Source organism: Pan paniscus, chromosome 1 (genome assembly GCF_029289425.2).
Source record: "Pan paniscus chromosome 1, NHGRI_mPanPan1-v2.0_pri, whole genome shotgun sequence".
In the NCBI taxonomy this organism is placed as follows: Eukaryota; Metazoa; Chordata; class Mammalia; order Primates; family Hominidae; genus Pan; species Pan paniscus.
In genome coordinates, this window is record NC_073249.2 from 112,572,372 (window position 1) to 112,587,659 (window position 15,288).

Consider the following 15,288-nt stretch of genomic DNA (forward strand, 5'->3'; position numbering starts at 1 on the left):
AAAAACTGGCTTTAAAAAATTAAGCTGCTGTTGTTTTTCTTATATCAGAAAAGCTTCACTTGGGTCTGGGACAAGTCACAGGGCCCAATTTGTTCACTAAAACCATCCTCCAAGGCAGAGTGGCCAGGAGGCTAGAGAGCTTCTCACCAGTAAAGGCACTACGGCAAACACACAGGTAGTCATTGGTGAGCTGTATACAGTCCAGGCTGCCCTCAGAGCTGCAGGGGTTGGAGAGGCACTCGTTGATGTCTCCCTCACAACGCTCCCCAGCAAAGCCAGGCAAGCAGCGACAACTGTAGCCTCCAATCCTATCCATGCACTGACCACCATTAAGGCAATGGGGACCCCGGGCACAGTCATCAATGTTCTCTTCACAGAGTAGGCCTGGAGGAAAGAGAAGAGGTACAGAATTATGAAAATCCTTTTAACCTGCTTTCCAGCAAGGGATAACCACCCTTGTTGGCATTTTCACAATGAATCAGAGTATACTCCTCAACTGGTAGTGGGACCTTGTAGTTGGGCAGGGCAAAGCACACTCTTTATTCATGACAGCTGTCATCCTGGTGAGTTGTACAAGTAAAGGAAAGAACATACTAGGGCTCCGCAAGTACTCTCCCACACAGTCCAGTGAAGTAGCACCCTATGGTGTAGGTCCTATTATTTGTCCCATCTCAAAGAGAAGGAAACTGGAGCTCAAGAGAGGCTCAGTGATTTTTCCAAAGTATAATCCAAAATATAAAAACAGTCCAAAAAAGAACATAACAATAAATACAGTTATGCAACCGCATAATGACATTTTAGTCAATGCAGGCAGCACATACGACAGTGGTCCCATAATGAAGCTGAAGCTGACAAATTCCTGTTGCCTAGTAACATCATAGCCTTGTAATGTCATAGCACAATTACTTTTTAAATAAATTCAGTGTAGCTTAGGTGTACAGTATTTACAAAGTCTGCAGTAGTGTACAGTAATGTCCTAGGCCTTCACATTCACTTACCATTCACTGACTCACCCAGCAAGTTCCAGTCTTGCAAGCTCCTTTCATAGTAAATGCCCTATACAGGTATACTATTTTTTATCTTTTATATTGTATTTTTACTGTACCTTTTAAATCTTCTACTGTACCTCTTCTTAAATATGTTCAGACACATAAATACTTACCATTGTGTTATAATTGCCTACAATATTCAGTTCAGTAAAACAAGGTGCAAGTTTGGAGCCTAGGTGTGTAGTAAGCCATACTCTCCCTGTTTGTGTAATTACACTCCATGATGATTGTACAACAATGAAATTGCCTAAGGGCATATTTCTCAGAACATATCCCCACTGTTAAGTGACCCATGACTATACATAGGTTATGTAAAAATATTGGTAACAACTGGAACTGAATTTTGAATGAAATACATTTTTAAGTTTTATAATCACTGGCTTTTTTCTGTAATAGTGTATAAGTGCACCAATGCTTTTTATTTAACAAAAATAGAGGATAAATTTCCTGCTGAGAGTTCAAAAGTTATTCCATTTAAAACAGGACTAATTTATTGTACTATAGATGTAAATGAGCCATCTAGTATGAATATCTGCATACAGTGTCTTACAAAGAAACAAAAGAAATCAATGACTATTCTAGAAATTATTCTATGATTAATTCAAAAAGGCACAAAAGAGGCTGGGCACAGTGGCTCACACCTGTAATCCCAGCACTTTGGGAGGCTAAGGCAGGTGGATCACTTGAGGTCAGGAGTTCAAGACCAATCTGCCCAACACAGCGAAACCCTATCTCTACTAAATATACAAAAATTAGCTGGGTGTGGTGGTACATGCCTGTAATCTCAGCTACTTGGGAGGCTGAGGCAGGAGAATCACTTGAAACCGGGAGATGAAGCTTGCAGTGAGCCGAGGTTATGCCACTGCACTCCAGCCTGGGCAACAGAGCAAGACTCTGTCTCAAAAAATAATAATAATCATAATAAAAAAAAAAGGTACAGGCTGGGTGCGGTGGCTCAAGCCTGTAATCCCAGCACTCTGGGAGGCCAAGGCAGGTGGATCACGAGGTCAGGAGATCGAGACGATCCTGGCTAACATGGTGAAACCCCGTCTCCACTAAAAAATACAAAAAAAAAATTAGCCAGGCATGGTGGCGGGCGCTTGTAGTCCCAGCTACTCGGGAGGCTGAGGCAGGAGAATGGCATGAACCTGGGAGGTGGAGCTTGCAGTGAGCCGAGATTGCGCTACTGCACTCCAGCCTGGGCAACAGAGCAAGACTCTGTCTCAAAAAAAAAAAAAAAAAAGGTACAAAAGAAAACAGTTCTGTATGTATTCCTGCCACTTGCATTGTAGCATACACTAACAAAAGCAAGATTTTTTTTTTTTAAATGTAAAGTAAGGCCCAATTTTCAAAAGCAATTACCAAATTACCAAAGATAAAATACCTAGGAACAATCTTCACAATGTGTTACACCTAAATGAAGACAACTTTAATACTGTCCTAACAGACACAAAAGAGACTTGAATAAATGGAAAGACATACCAGGATTTGGTTAGCAAGACTCCTCATCATAAAGTTATCAGTTTTCTCTATACTATAATTCATAAATTTAATGAGACCCCACTAAAAATTATCAACAGGAATTTATTAACAGACAAGCTGATTATAAAATTATGTGAAAAAAAATAACCAGGAAAACTATGAAGAAGAAGATCCTTAATAATTGAAATAGAATGTTATTGGTGACTTAATAGAATAACACAGAAAATAAAGAAAATCCAGAAGAACACCAAAAATACACATGGGAATTTAGAATCTGGCAAAGGTGCCATCTCAAATCATTATATATATAAAAAACAAAATATTCAATAAATTGTGTATTAACAAATGAGTAGTCATATGGCAAAAGTACTTGAAGAAAATATGGGAGAATTTCTTTACGATCTTCAAGTGTATATGATGTTGCTAACTACAACTCAAAATCCAGAAGCCATTTTAAAAATGATAAATTCAACTTGATTAAAAAGTAAAAGTGTGCACTAAAAATCACTATAAAGAAAAAAGATAAAAAAATACTGGGAATATATTTGTTTTTTTATATCATAGCCAATTTCCACAAAACATTACATCAACAACTTAATGTGGGAAAAAAGATATATGTGTGTGTATATATATGTGTGTATATATATATATATATATATATATATATATATATATACAAAGAAACTGCAAAAAAAGCAAAAGAAAATGATTCTTAAATGAAAATATATTCTCCACCTTAAGAAAAAGCCAATATGCTGATATACTGCAATCACTGATTAAAATGATAAATGCACATATTATCCAATCCAGCGATTCTATTTCTGAAAATTTATTTCACCAATATACTTATATGCCTGCAAGATAACTGAAATATCTATCATGATGGCACTGGTTAAGTAAAATATGGTATGCCTGTAAAAGGGAATTCTGTAGCTATAAAAAATATTGAGGAAGTTCGGGCTGGGTGTGGTGGCTCACGCCTGTCATCCCAGCACTTTGGGAGGCTGAGGCGGGTGGATTGCTTGAGGCCAGGAGTTCAAGACCAGCCTGACCAACATGGAGAAACCCTGTCTCTATTAAAAATACAAAATCAGCCAGGCATGGTGGCACATGCCTGTAATCCCAGCTACTCAGGGCGCTGAGGCAGGAAAATCACTCGAACCCAGGAGGCGGAGGTTGCGGTGAGCTGAGATCATACCATTGCACTCCAGCCTGGGCAACAAGAGCAAAACTCCGTCTCAAAACAAACAAACAAATATATATATATATATTTCTCTCTCAGAGAGAGAGAGAGGAAGATCTATATTTTGATATGAAAATATCTCCAATTAAGTAAAAAAAAATCAAGTGCAAAAAATGTGTCTAATATTCTATCTTCAGAGTAAAAAGTAAAGGAAATAAAATATCTTTGCATTTGGCTTCTCTCTACATAAAGAAATTCTGAAGGATACAGTTTTTGAAAAATTCTAGAAAGAAACACAAACAACTAAAAGTGGCGATTACATGTTTGCAGGAGAGGGAAAATTTGCCCACCAGAAGAGAGATGGGAATGAGAAGTATTTTCACTGTATACTTTTCTATGTGTGAATACACTTTTGGTCTATATGCATATATGCATATATCACCTTATACATAGAGTAAATTGAAAACAAAAAAGTAAAAACAAACAAAATCTAGTATATGCTCCCTGTCTCAAAGAATATTTGATATTTAGGGATTGCTAGTAAAATGAGCATAAATGCATATTTCCCCATCAGAATGGAACCACCAGAAATAAACAGATCTATCAACTGAGAGAGAACTCAACCTCAGCCTGAAGCAAAGTAGTAGGAAGAGGCAGAACTGTTACAGTTAGCCCTTGACCTGGGAAACTGGTGGGACATGCAGGCAAAGATCTAAGGCTTAGAAATATGGTGACCAAAACACACATTGTGATGACTCTAACAATGGGGTTATGGGACTTGAGAGTTTCCTGGAATGTTTACCAATGGCCAGAGAAGTTAAGTCAGGATAAAAAAATACTGTTCCACATACCTAAACAAGCACACACAGTAAAATAATCCAAGGAACTGTAAGTAGGATAAACTCAAAGAAATTCATACCTACATACATCATAATTAAACTATCAAAAGATAAAGAATCTTGAAGGCATCAAGAAAGAAGCAATGTATCACATATAAGGGAACCTCAATAAGATTAACAGCATATTTCTCATTAAAAACCATGGATATCAGAAAGCAGTGGGATGATATATTCAAAGTGCTGAAAGAAAAAGACTGTCAATGAAATATCGAAACTAGTATTCTAAGCCATCTTTACCATATGGTTAGAAGAGACAAAAATTTTGTTTCCTTCTGAAATGATCCATTCTAGGACTGGACATGTCTTATTAATTAAAAGTTCATGGTATAGTAGTGATTTTAGAGTTTGATGAATACTCATGTACTCTCCTATATTTCCCAGCCTCCCTTGAAGTCACAGAGACCATTTAATAATTCTGGTCAATATACTGCGAGGGACAGTGATGTGTGTTGCTTCCAGACTGAGCTAGTGAAAGCTGCTGTATGACCCTTCAAGTCTGTCCCTCTTCCCTGTACTGTGGAGGCCTTGGAGGCCAGGTGTTTCAAACCACATATCTAAAACACAGAGAAAGGTAGCCCAACACATATTCGACTTTATGTGAGTGACAAAATCAGTGTTATATTAAGCTCTGAGATTTGAGGTTTAATTAGCTGCTATAGCTTGAAGTTTGACTGCACCAAACCACATGTTAAAATGTGATCTCCAATGTTGGAGGTGGGGCCTAATGGGAGGTGTTTGGGTCCCTGGATCTTCTTCACTTTTCACCATGAGTGGAAACAGCCTGACGCTCACACCAGAGGCAGATGCTGGCACCGTGCTTCCTGTACAGCCTATAGAACTGTGAGCCAAATATACCTCTTTCGAAAAATAAATTACTTAGTCTCAGGTATTCTTTTATAGCAACATAAATGAACTACGATAACAGCTATCACCAGAATCGTAGCTTGTCCTAACCAGTACAGTTTCTCAAAGGAACAAACTAACAATGAACTGGAATTAATTTCTACTCAACCACTGATTTCTAGAATAAAGAACAATTCTCCTTTTTACAGGACAATTCTTCAAATACTTAAAGACTGTTTCTCCTTAGTTTTCTTCTTCCCATTAACCTCATTCCTTAATAATCAGCCTACTAGTAGGGTACTCTCCTATTTTAATTTAGTCAAACTCTGATACCTGGGAAGGCAAATTATCAAACTTTACTGACACAAAGCTCTAAGGCAATACAAATACTTCTCTGGCATTCTATTCTCTTTGACACTAACAAGGATGAATTTCTCACCAGTGTGGATGGCCTTTTACATTTTTTTCACAGCCTTCTCAGAGTAGGCTCCAGCATAACTACATCCCTTCTAACAAACAATACTCAAAGCTCTTTCCAAGGGATGGTTCAAAAGCAGTGTCAATGTCCACAGCAGAATGATGGCCATACCACTCAGTTCAAAAGCAGTGGCAATGCCCACAGAAGAATGATGGCCCCATCACTCAACAGTCCAGGGTTGCATCTCTCATCAGGCCTTACTGCATCCTAAGGTAGAACCTTACACCATCAGTATCCTCCCCTGAAGCTATGAAAATAGGCAGATATTTTCATTTCATTCATTCCCCCACCTTATAGAGGTAAGACTTGGCTAATTAAAAAAATACAAAAGCAGGTAAATGTAAATTGTTTATTTTAGAGGCCATTAGTTGCTTTTCTGTGAAGCAACAAGAAATCTTACTGACCAGGCTAATTTTTTTATGTTATGCTAATGTTGTATCCCTTCCATATTCTGTGTTTCATGGAATATCAAGATGCCAAACAACCAGATAAAACTGACAACATAAACCACAACATCAGAGCTAGCAAGAGATGGGAGAATAAAATGGCTTGAATTACTAGGATGCAGAACTAAATGCTTGGAATGAAGCTAGTCTTACTATCTTTAATTTTATAAAATCCCCTGAACACTAAGAATGGATTTATAACTTAAGACAATGCCCTGGATGGAAAATGGATAAGGATGATTTCATACCCCGAGTGCCTGGTGGGCAAGAGCACTTGAAATGGTTCACAAGGTCAATACAGGTGCCTCCATTCTGGCAGGGCTGATTCTGGCACTCATCCACTTCATACTCACAGTTGACACCCTGATAGCCTGGGACACACTGCCATGAGGAAACAAAAAGGACAAGAAATATTGGACCATTACTGGAAACAGACCATGAGAGCTAGTGAGATCTGGAACATTTCTGTGACTGTCTCCCACCTCCTCACTTAGCTTTTGCATGTTTTCTCTGGAACCATCACACTCTCTACTAATCATTCTATGCAGGGACAGAAAACCTGCAGCTTACTGGCATTTACCTACTCCTCTTCCAGTTGAAAAAGGCACTTTAAAGGGAAGGCAAGGACTGAATACAATGAAGGATATTTCAGATTTGACTTGTGTGCAAACCTTTTGTTCCTCCTGGGTACAGGTTTCCTCATCTTTAAAATACACATTCCTCCGTATGTGATGAGGACCCTATGACTCAGTCAAAAGGCATATGTGGATGGTAGTACAGACATGCAATTATTGATCTCCAGGTTTAGGAAATTGCATCTATGTGTGAGAAACTGGTTGAGACAGGCTTAGGGGTAGAGGGAGGTGGGGCTGGCTGGCTGGCTGTGGTGGCTGTAGGGGTTGGAAGGATTTCAGGGCTGACCAAGAAAAAAGATATGGCTGTGAGGTGGCTTTATTTGGACACTTTGACAGGTTTGCACCTGGGAGAAGTCCCAAATAGCATGAGACCTTCCAGAGGGGTAGGTGAATAAGGGGAAGACAGCAAGTAAACTCTGGGAAAGAAGGATCAGAGAAGGAGTCTAGGTGATGTCACTCAACAGCCAGTGGCAGGAATCTCTGGGTCAGAGAGCTCTAAAGGCCAGCATCAGTCTGGGGTCTGTATGGCCCCAGGGTATATCTTGTCCTACTTATACTATGGCTAGCAGATTTTGGCTGCAGTTTTACAGGCTATGCAAAGCAGGCAAGCTCTAAATAGCTAAAAATCTGCTTATTTGGGGGCTATGTTTAAAACAACTAGATGTGTCAAAATTTGGGTTTGGCACTGGTAGGCTTTTGAGCTAATGAGACCCAGCCCCAGCCTGCTGTGAAGAAATAAACAACCTAGGGGCCAAAATACAGAAGCTATCGTTGGCTCATTTATATAACAATGGAGAAGCAAAGCTTTTCTCAGTGTTGCTTGATGGTTTGAATTGGTATCAAATTAATGTCTCAGGCATTTTGCTAATATCTTGCTTGCTCTAACCATTATCAGCCCAGACATTAAAATAGTGACATGTACCTTGAAGACACATACTTCCTCAAATATATACATGTAACGTTTAGCATGATGCTATGGGGAACAGGATGAGCAACATTTTTTTTTTGAGAGAAAATTGCTAGTTGACTGATTAATGACTAAATACAAAGGTGACAGGGGCCAAAGGGACACTCCACAAAGCAGTTTTTCCTATCTCAGCTGCTATTCAGGGAAGTGTGGACTGCTATGTTGGGTGGGCCTGTAAAATGCACTCTGGTAGTGACTCTTGGCTCTGAATCCTAAAAGCAAGCCTAAGGAGCTGGGATGGTTCCAGACGCCTATAAAAATATCATACTAGGGACCTGTTAACTTATTGCACAGAGAGGCTGAAAGAAACAGTGGTAAACATTATGACGGGGATTGGTAAAAATCTATAAACTATCAATATAAGCTTATATATCAGTGCTCAAACAGTTGTACAATCTCCTGGGAGGTCCACGACCTCTGCTTGCTCAGTGTCCTCACCTCGCATCTGTATCCACCAATGAAGTCACTGCATGTTGCCCCGTGCTGGCAGGGGTTGGACGCACACTCATCGAGTTGCTCCTCACAGTAGCTCCCAGTATAGCCCAGGGGGCACTGACAGTAATGCGTGTTGCCAGCATTGATGCAGACACCTGAGTGCTGGCACAAGTGTTCAACAAGCACACCTGGGAAACCCAGTGAGGGAGAAATGTCATAGAAGAACATGTGACACATGGGGTTCAAATCAACCAATGAGCAAGTAAATCTAAACTGGCTGACACATCAAATCTTATTCTTAGCCAGTTCTTCACAACCCTCAGTACCAGATGCATATTAAAAATAAACCCTGAAAGTGGAATATACCTTAGTTTCATTTCAAATACATTCTTCTCGGAATCTCTGAACCTATTCCTCTACCCTTACACCTTCTGTCTTGAGCCCTTTCCCCAGAGCCCTGTCCACCCACTACTATCTGCCCTTCCCTCTTATCCCACAAAAAAACAATACCTTCTCTAAATGCCACTGGACAGTCAATACTGCAGTGAATGACCTGAGCCCAAGGGAGCAAAGCTTACCTCTCCTGGAGGCTGCTATGTCACAAGAGACATTGGGCACGTCACAATAGGCACCAGCCCATCCAGATGGACATAGGCACTGGGACTCTGCTTTTTTCTGAACGCAAGTACCTTTGTTTTTACATGGAGACCGACTGCAGAGGTTCACCAGGGTCTGAAACAGAGGCAGGGGTGTACATACATCAAAATTCAAATACTAGAAATGAAGAAAAGAAGTTATATTGTGTTACAAGAATTCAAAGAAAAGCAAACTGATTAAAAAGAAAAAGAGCCTTCATCTAGTAAAAGAGCCCTTAAACTAGATTCAGTGTTCCGAGGTACACCTAACCATTTTTACGTACCGTTAAGTCTTCACTTAATGTCATCATTAGGTTCTTGGAAACTGTGACTTTAAGGACAACGATATATAACGAAACCAATTTTACCACAGTCTGATTGATATAAAAAAGAGTTAAGTTCCTCTACTTATTTCTGGTTAAAAAAAAAATCACTAAACTTCAAATTAACACCCACTTCTGACATTAAACATTAAAATAAACAAGCTATACATTCATTTAAGAAATATTAATAAAAACAAGATAATTATTTATCCAATTTTTGGTGAATCCATGAGTAATAGCAGTCCTAGTGGTGGCAGGTCAAGTCAAGGAATAAATGTTTGCAAAGCAAAACTGTCAGCACCTCTTACCACCACACAGCTCAGAAAGCAACACTAACCAATATGGCAGGCTTGCTGGGTGGTTTTGTACCACATTGTTTATTGTTGTGCACTCATATGATTATCATAGGCTTTATGGGTTTTCATTTTATAATAATTGGTATATTCATTCTTTTTTTTTTTTTGAGACGGAGTCTCACTCTGTTGCCCAGGCTGGAGTGCAGTGGTGCTATCTCTGCTAACTGCAATCTCTGCTTCTCAGGTTCACGCCATTCTCCTGCCTCAGCCTCCCGAGTAGCTGGGACTACAGGCACCCGCTACCACTCCTGCCTAATTTTTTGTATTTTTAGTAGAGGTGGGGTTTCACCGTGTTAGCCAGGACGGTCTTGATCTCCTGACCTCGTGATCCACCTGCCTCGGCCTCCCAAAGTGCTGGGATTACAGGTGTGAGCCACCATGCCTGGCCCCATTCATTTATTTTCTAACTCACTTACTCCAGTTCAGGTTCATGAGTGGCCAGAGCCTATTCTGGCACAATGGGACAATGTAGACATGTCCACTTCACCCAACATACATGACTTTGAGTTGTGGAAAGAAACTGGAGTCCCTGGAGAAAACCCACACAGACATGGGGAGAACATGCAAACCCCACACAGATAGCAGCTCTGGCCAAAAACAGATTTTTCCCCCACTCAATGTTGTAACAAAATGACACCAAAGGAAACAAAGTTACTTGAGGGCCTGCTGTAGTCTAATTCCTCTTAGGTCTTCTATTTAAAAAGTTCTTACCAAAAGTTTAAAAATTCAGGGAAACCCAACAGGTTAAGCTATTCCCAATGCTCTAGACATGATTTGCCTACATGTATAGCCACCCTGTAATGCTAGAAAGAAAGAGTTAAAGCTGTCAGACAGGTTCATACTTTCTGTGCTAATCCTGTGTGAGAAATCCACATGGGTCTTGACCAAATCTATCTTTGGTGAATATGGGTAAAAGGACTTAATGCCTGTTAATAAGCCTAAAACCGCTTAAGAGCTTATTTCTAAGGAAGGCAATCAGACTTATGAAAAATCTGAAGCAAAGAGTGCACAAGGACTGGCACCTTTCATCTTAATTCATACACGGAGTGGCTTGGCCCCTTGAGGAGAGGAAGGCCAAATTCACAATATAGACAGTTTGCTGGAGGAAGGGAGGAGTGCTTCACCAGCACTTCCAATCTACACTGTGAGAACAAATAGGAGCCCAACCAAAAATGCTCTCGTGATCCATGGAATCAGCAACAAGCTGCTTAATTTTGTGGAGGTGGGTGCTCACATGTCTAATATAGCCTAAGCCTTACTTAAGTGCGCCCTGTAAGTCAAGTTAAGTTTGGCCATTTATTCCTATGTTCTTTGGAGTTATTATTCTATCACTATTAAAGAGGTAGAATAACATTAAATTAAACACAGTGCTGTTTGGTATGCAACTTTGGAAAAGTTACTTTGCCCCTCTGGGGCTGTTTTGCCTTCCATGAAATCGAAGGTTAGATTAGTTGCCTATAAGGGCTCTTTCCATTCTAAAATTTAATGGAAGTGTGTATTTACATATTTGAACTTAAAAGATATGTAAATTGTTTGGTTTGAGAATGTTACCACATTGCAAGATACAACAATTATCATTATTAAACACTTAGATGTTGCATCTGACCTTTAAAAGGTTATTTTGATTATTCTCTATTTTCTTCAGTTCTTTTTGTGCTTCCAATGTAAAAAAAAAAACACAAAACAAAAAACACAAAACAAAAATCTGTGTTTATTTCCCACATGTATTTTTCTGCAGTTCTTGGTTAGCCTCTTTTCAAGATCTTATGTTTGTGAATCTATATCATATTGCCAGCACCATTTTGGAATCTGCAAGTTATTAAGAAGTTACCTAGATTATCTCAGGGACATCCCTGAGATCCACAATTTGCTCTTTTAGAAGGAACTTATTCAGACTAGAAAGTGAACAGGTGTAATATTCAGCTGCTCTAGGGGAGCTGAGTGAATGGGAAGGAAGTCAATTACCTGACAGTTTTTCCCAGTGTAGCCCAGGGGGCAGCTGCAGCGGTAGGTACCCAGGCCATCAACACACGTTCCCTCATTGAGGCATGGATGAGAGCTGCATTCATTGATCTCATGGAGGCAGAAGGATCCAGTGAAACCCACAGGGCACAAGCAAGAGAAGGAGTTAATCCCATCAACACATGTGCCACCATTGAAACAGGAGCTAAGAAGCAAACAGAGCAACATCAGCTATGTATCTGGTGCCTGTGACTTACTACTACAAAGTAAGATTTCTGGAATCTAAGATCATACAGAGGCAAATACCTCTGAGCAACCTATATCCCTTAAACTTTCTTACAAGCTAGATTGGGTGCCAGAAGCTCTGAGGTGCCCACTTCCTTTCTATAATCAAAGGCTTAGAAGTATTTAAAAGACTGAGCTTACTATAGATACCTACAGAAAATGAAGTTTTCTAGGTTTTACCCAGTCCTTCTGTAGTTTTCCCATGTATCACATTTCATTTTATCTCTAAGTCAATTTAATTTATTTGAAAAGTCCTATTCACTATAGATTATTTATAAAAGACAAATAGAACAAACATGCTCATAATATTATAAAAAGAAACGAAACAAAACTCCCAGAAATTACTTAAAGACTAGTAACAATTCCAATCTCTGCAGAAAAACTGGAATTTTTGGATTTTTGAAATGAATGAGAGGCCAAGGGAAGAACAGAACAAAATGATAGCTCTTTCTGTTCCCTAAGCAAGAAATAATAAACCATCCCTATAAACTTTGCAACCTCTGACCTTTAACTTTCTATTATATATGTTTATCAGGAACCAGTAACTGGGCAATAGGAGATGACTGTGGACTGGGATCCATGTGGATACCTCATCCCTGCTCCACAATTCTAGCATTGTGCTCTGAAGTTTCCTTCCCTTTCTCCCTTTCTCTCGTAAGATGCTGATGCCCGAGTGACTGGTTGCTCACCTCTCAGTGCACTCATTGATGTTGTTCTCACAATGGACTCCATCAAATCCTGCCTGGCACTTGCAAGTGTAACTGTTGACGTAGTCAGAGCAGGTCCCTCCATTCTTACAGGGTTCACTCAGACACTCATTCATGTCTGTCTGGCACTTATCCCCAGTGAAACCCGGAAGGCAGAGGCAGGAGAAAGTATTCACTCCATCCACACAGGAACCTCCATTCTGGCAAGGATCTAAGCCATTACAAAAGAATTAGACCTCTGAAGAGTAGCATCAATTTAATCTTAGATTCATAAAAGTGAATGACCTGAACTAAGTCATGCTGGGGGCAGCATAATTCTGACTTTTTCATTCAATTTTGCCAACTCCCTCATTTATGAAAATGAATTCAATAATACTTGCTTGAAGTTTTTAACCTGTTTATTAATTGGAATAAACTTCATCTATGTCACCACCAACAGTTTTGTAAAATTAATAGTCATAAAACTTGCATTGGTCCCTCACACATTTGGAAATCAAATATGTGCCCCAATACACAGAATATCAATCAATATTTTCAAAAGGTATATGTGATTGTGGAGTGTGTGGGGGAGGACAAAATACACATATTCATGTTTTTCCAGGCATATTAACTATATAATCTTCTCTCTCCCTTTCATTTCCATCTCCTCTCTCTCTCTTTTTCTCTCTCTCTTTTAGATTTCAGTAGCCTTATGAAACACAGTTTAAATAAAAATTGAAATATCACATAGCTTGATCTTGGAACACTTTATACTCATAGTAAGGAACCAACAAATTTTAAGCTACAGTCATGCCACGGCACTCTACAATTATATGCCATACAAATCAGAACAAGAAAAATAAGCTGTAGCTATGGCTCTTAAGGAACTTAAAAATATAATTGCAAAGACAGGTCATACATGTAAAATGAAAACTAAATACTAAACTAAAGGGTAATGTGACCTTTATTTTATTAGCGAAACATTTAATATACTTTATTCATCTCTTGAAATAATTCCCTTATAAGACTCATCTGCAATCTCTATTAAAGCAATTGTAAAAATTGTTTCAGTTTTTCTTAACCACAGTACACAGCTACTATAATTTCCATAGCATCTTTCAGGAAACTCACCATCCATAATTTACTGAATTATTTTAAACTCATTGTAAATATTGTTGGTCCCACTTCATACAGAAAAATTTAAAAATACTCAATATTTTGAATGACATGTTACTTAATGTGAGAAAGGAATACAAACAGCTTGATCTCACTCCCTAAAGTTCTCCATCAATTGTGCCTTGGATACTTTTTCACTATTTGTAATACATCATTAAAATTATTTGTCCATATGTCTTTTTTTTTTTTTTTTTGATGAAGTCTCACTCTGTTGCCCCGGCTGGAGTGCAGTGCCACAATCTTGGCTCACTGCAACCTCCGCCTCCCGGGTTCAAGAGATTCTCGTGCATCAGCCTCCCCAGTAGCTGGAATTACAGGTGCCCGCCACCACGCCTGGCTAATTTTTGTATTTTTAGTACAGACCAGGTTTCACCATGTGGCCAGGCTGGTCTTGAACTCTGTCTATATGTCTTTCTTCCCTAATAGACTATGAGCTTCATGAAAATAGAAACTAAAACTTATTTATCTTATCACTGCCGGCATCTAGCATGGTGGCCTCTATATGATAATCTGAAGTTATATATCCTGTAAATTAAGGTGCCATTATTAATGCATTGTGATAATCTCATTTGAAGTTAAATCACTATACAAGTAACTAAGGATCGGTCAGTACATACATGTAATAAAACTATTAAGGCTGGGGGAAGAACCACCAGAAAGAAGTAGGCAGAATAATCCCTAGAGGTTTCACTGGGCTGAGAACAGCTCATGTTTATTCAATAAGAATGAAAAAAACCACGTGGCAGTAAGTAGAGTCCTGAGGGACCCCTGTTGTAGTAGTGAGCCATATTAGCCCTCAACTAAAGACTACTTTGGAACCAATTAACAAACCTTGAAGTAAGACTCTGAAGGATTGAACTGTGTCCAAATAATTGAATATCTGAACAAAGCTCAAAAATGTTTTTTTAAAAAAGATTTTAAAAAAAATTCAGCATGGAACAATGTAAGATGGATGTCTAGCATCCAGTAAAAAATTACCAGGCAGGCAAAGAAGCAGGAAATACATTCAAAATGAGTAGAAAAAATATGAACAGAAACATACTCAGGAATTTCTCATATGGTAGAAAAGTAGGTAAGGACAATAAAATATGGTCAATTATTATCAACTAGAAAACAACGATACTCAATATATTCAAGAAGGAAATAAAAGCATGAACATGACAAAGAGGGAGGTAACGTTAAAAGAAAGACTTGAATTAAACTTCCACATATAAAAACATAATATCTGAGGGAAAAAATATACTAAATGAGATTAACAGTAAACGAGAAACTATAGAGGAAACAATTAGTAAACTTGAAAGTATAACAAGATAACTTCAAATAGTAAAATAATCCAAAATAAAACACTAAGTGGAAAAAACACTGAAAAATAAATAAATCAACCTTGCAGCCTAATAAATGCATAATGAACATTATAAAAGGGAGACGCAAAAACTTTTGAAAAAAAT

General features: G+C 38.7%; 1 protein-coding gene across 3 annotated transcripts in view; it reads right to left on the bottom strand.

The window, feature by feature from the left end:
- NOTCH2 (notch receptor 2) overlaps positions 1 to 15,288 on the bottom strand; it is a 225,644-nt gene that overhangs the window by 81,693 nt on the left and 128,663 nt on the right. For 2 of the 3 annotated variants that reach the window (XM_063606272.1, XM_055102533.3), the window contains exons 18-23: positions 12,668 to 12,896; positions 11,697 to 11,898; positions 8,996 to 9,149; positions 8,421 to 8,605; positions 6,629 to 6,761; positions 148 to 384 (exon numbers count right to left, since the gene is read on the bottom strand). The exons of the other annotated variant lie outside the window; for it this stretch is intronic. In XM_063606272.1, coding sequence (XP_063462342.1) covers positions 148 to 384; positions 6,629 to 6,761; positions 8,421 to 8,605; positions 8,996 to 9,149; positions 11,697 to 11,898; positions 12,668 to 12,896 — 1,140 coding nt within the window. The remainder of the gene's footprint in view (positions 1 to 147; positions 385 to 6,628; positions 6,762 to 8,420; positions 8,606 to 8,995; positions 9,150 to 11,696; positions 11,899 to 12,667; positions 12,897 to 15,288) is intronic. 3 annotated transcript variants of the gene reach the window in all.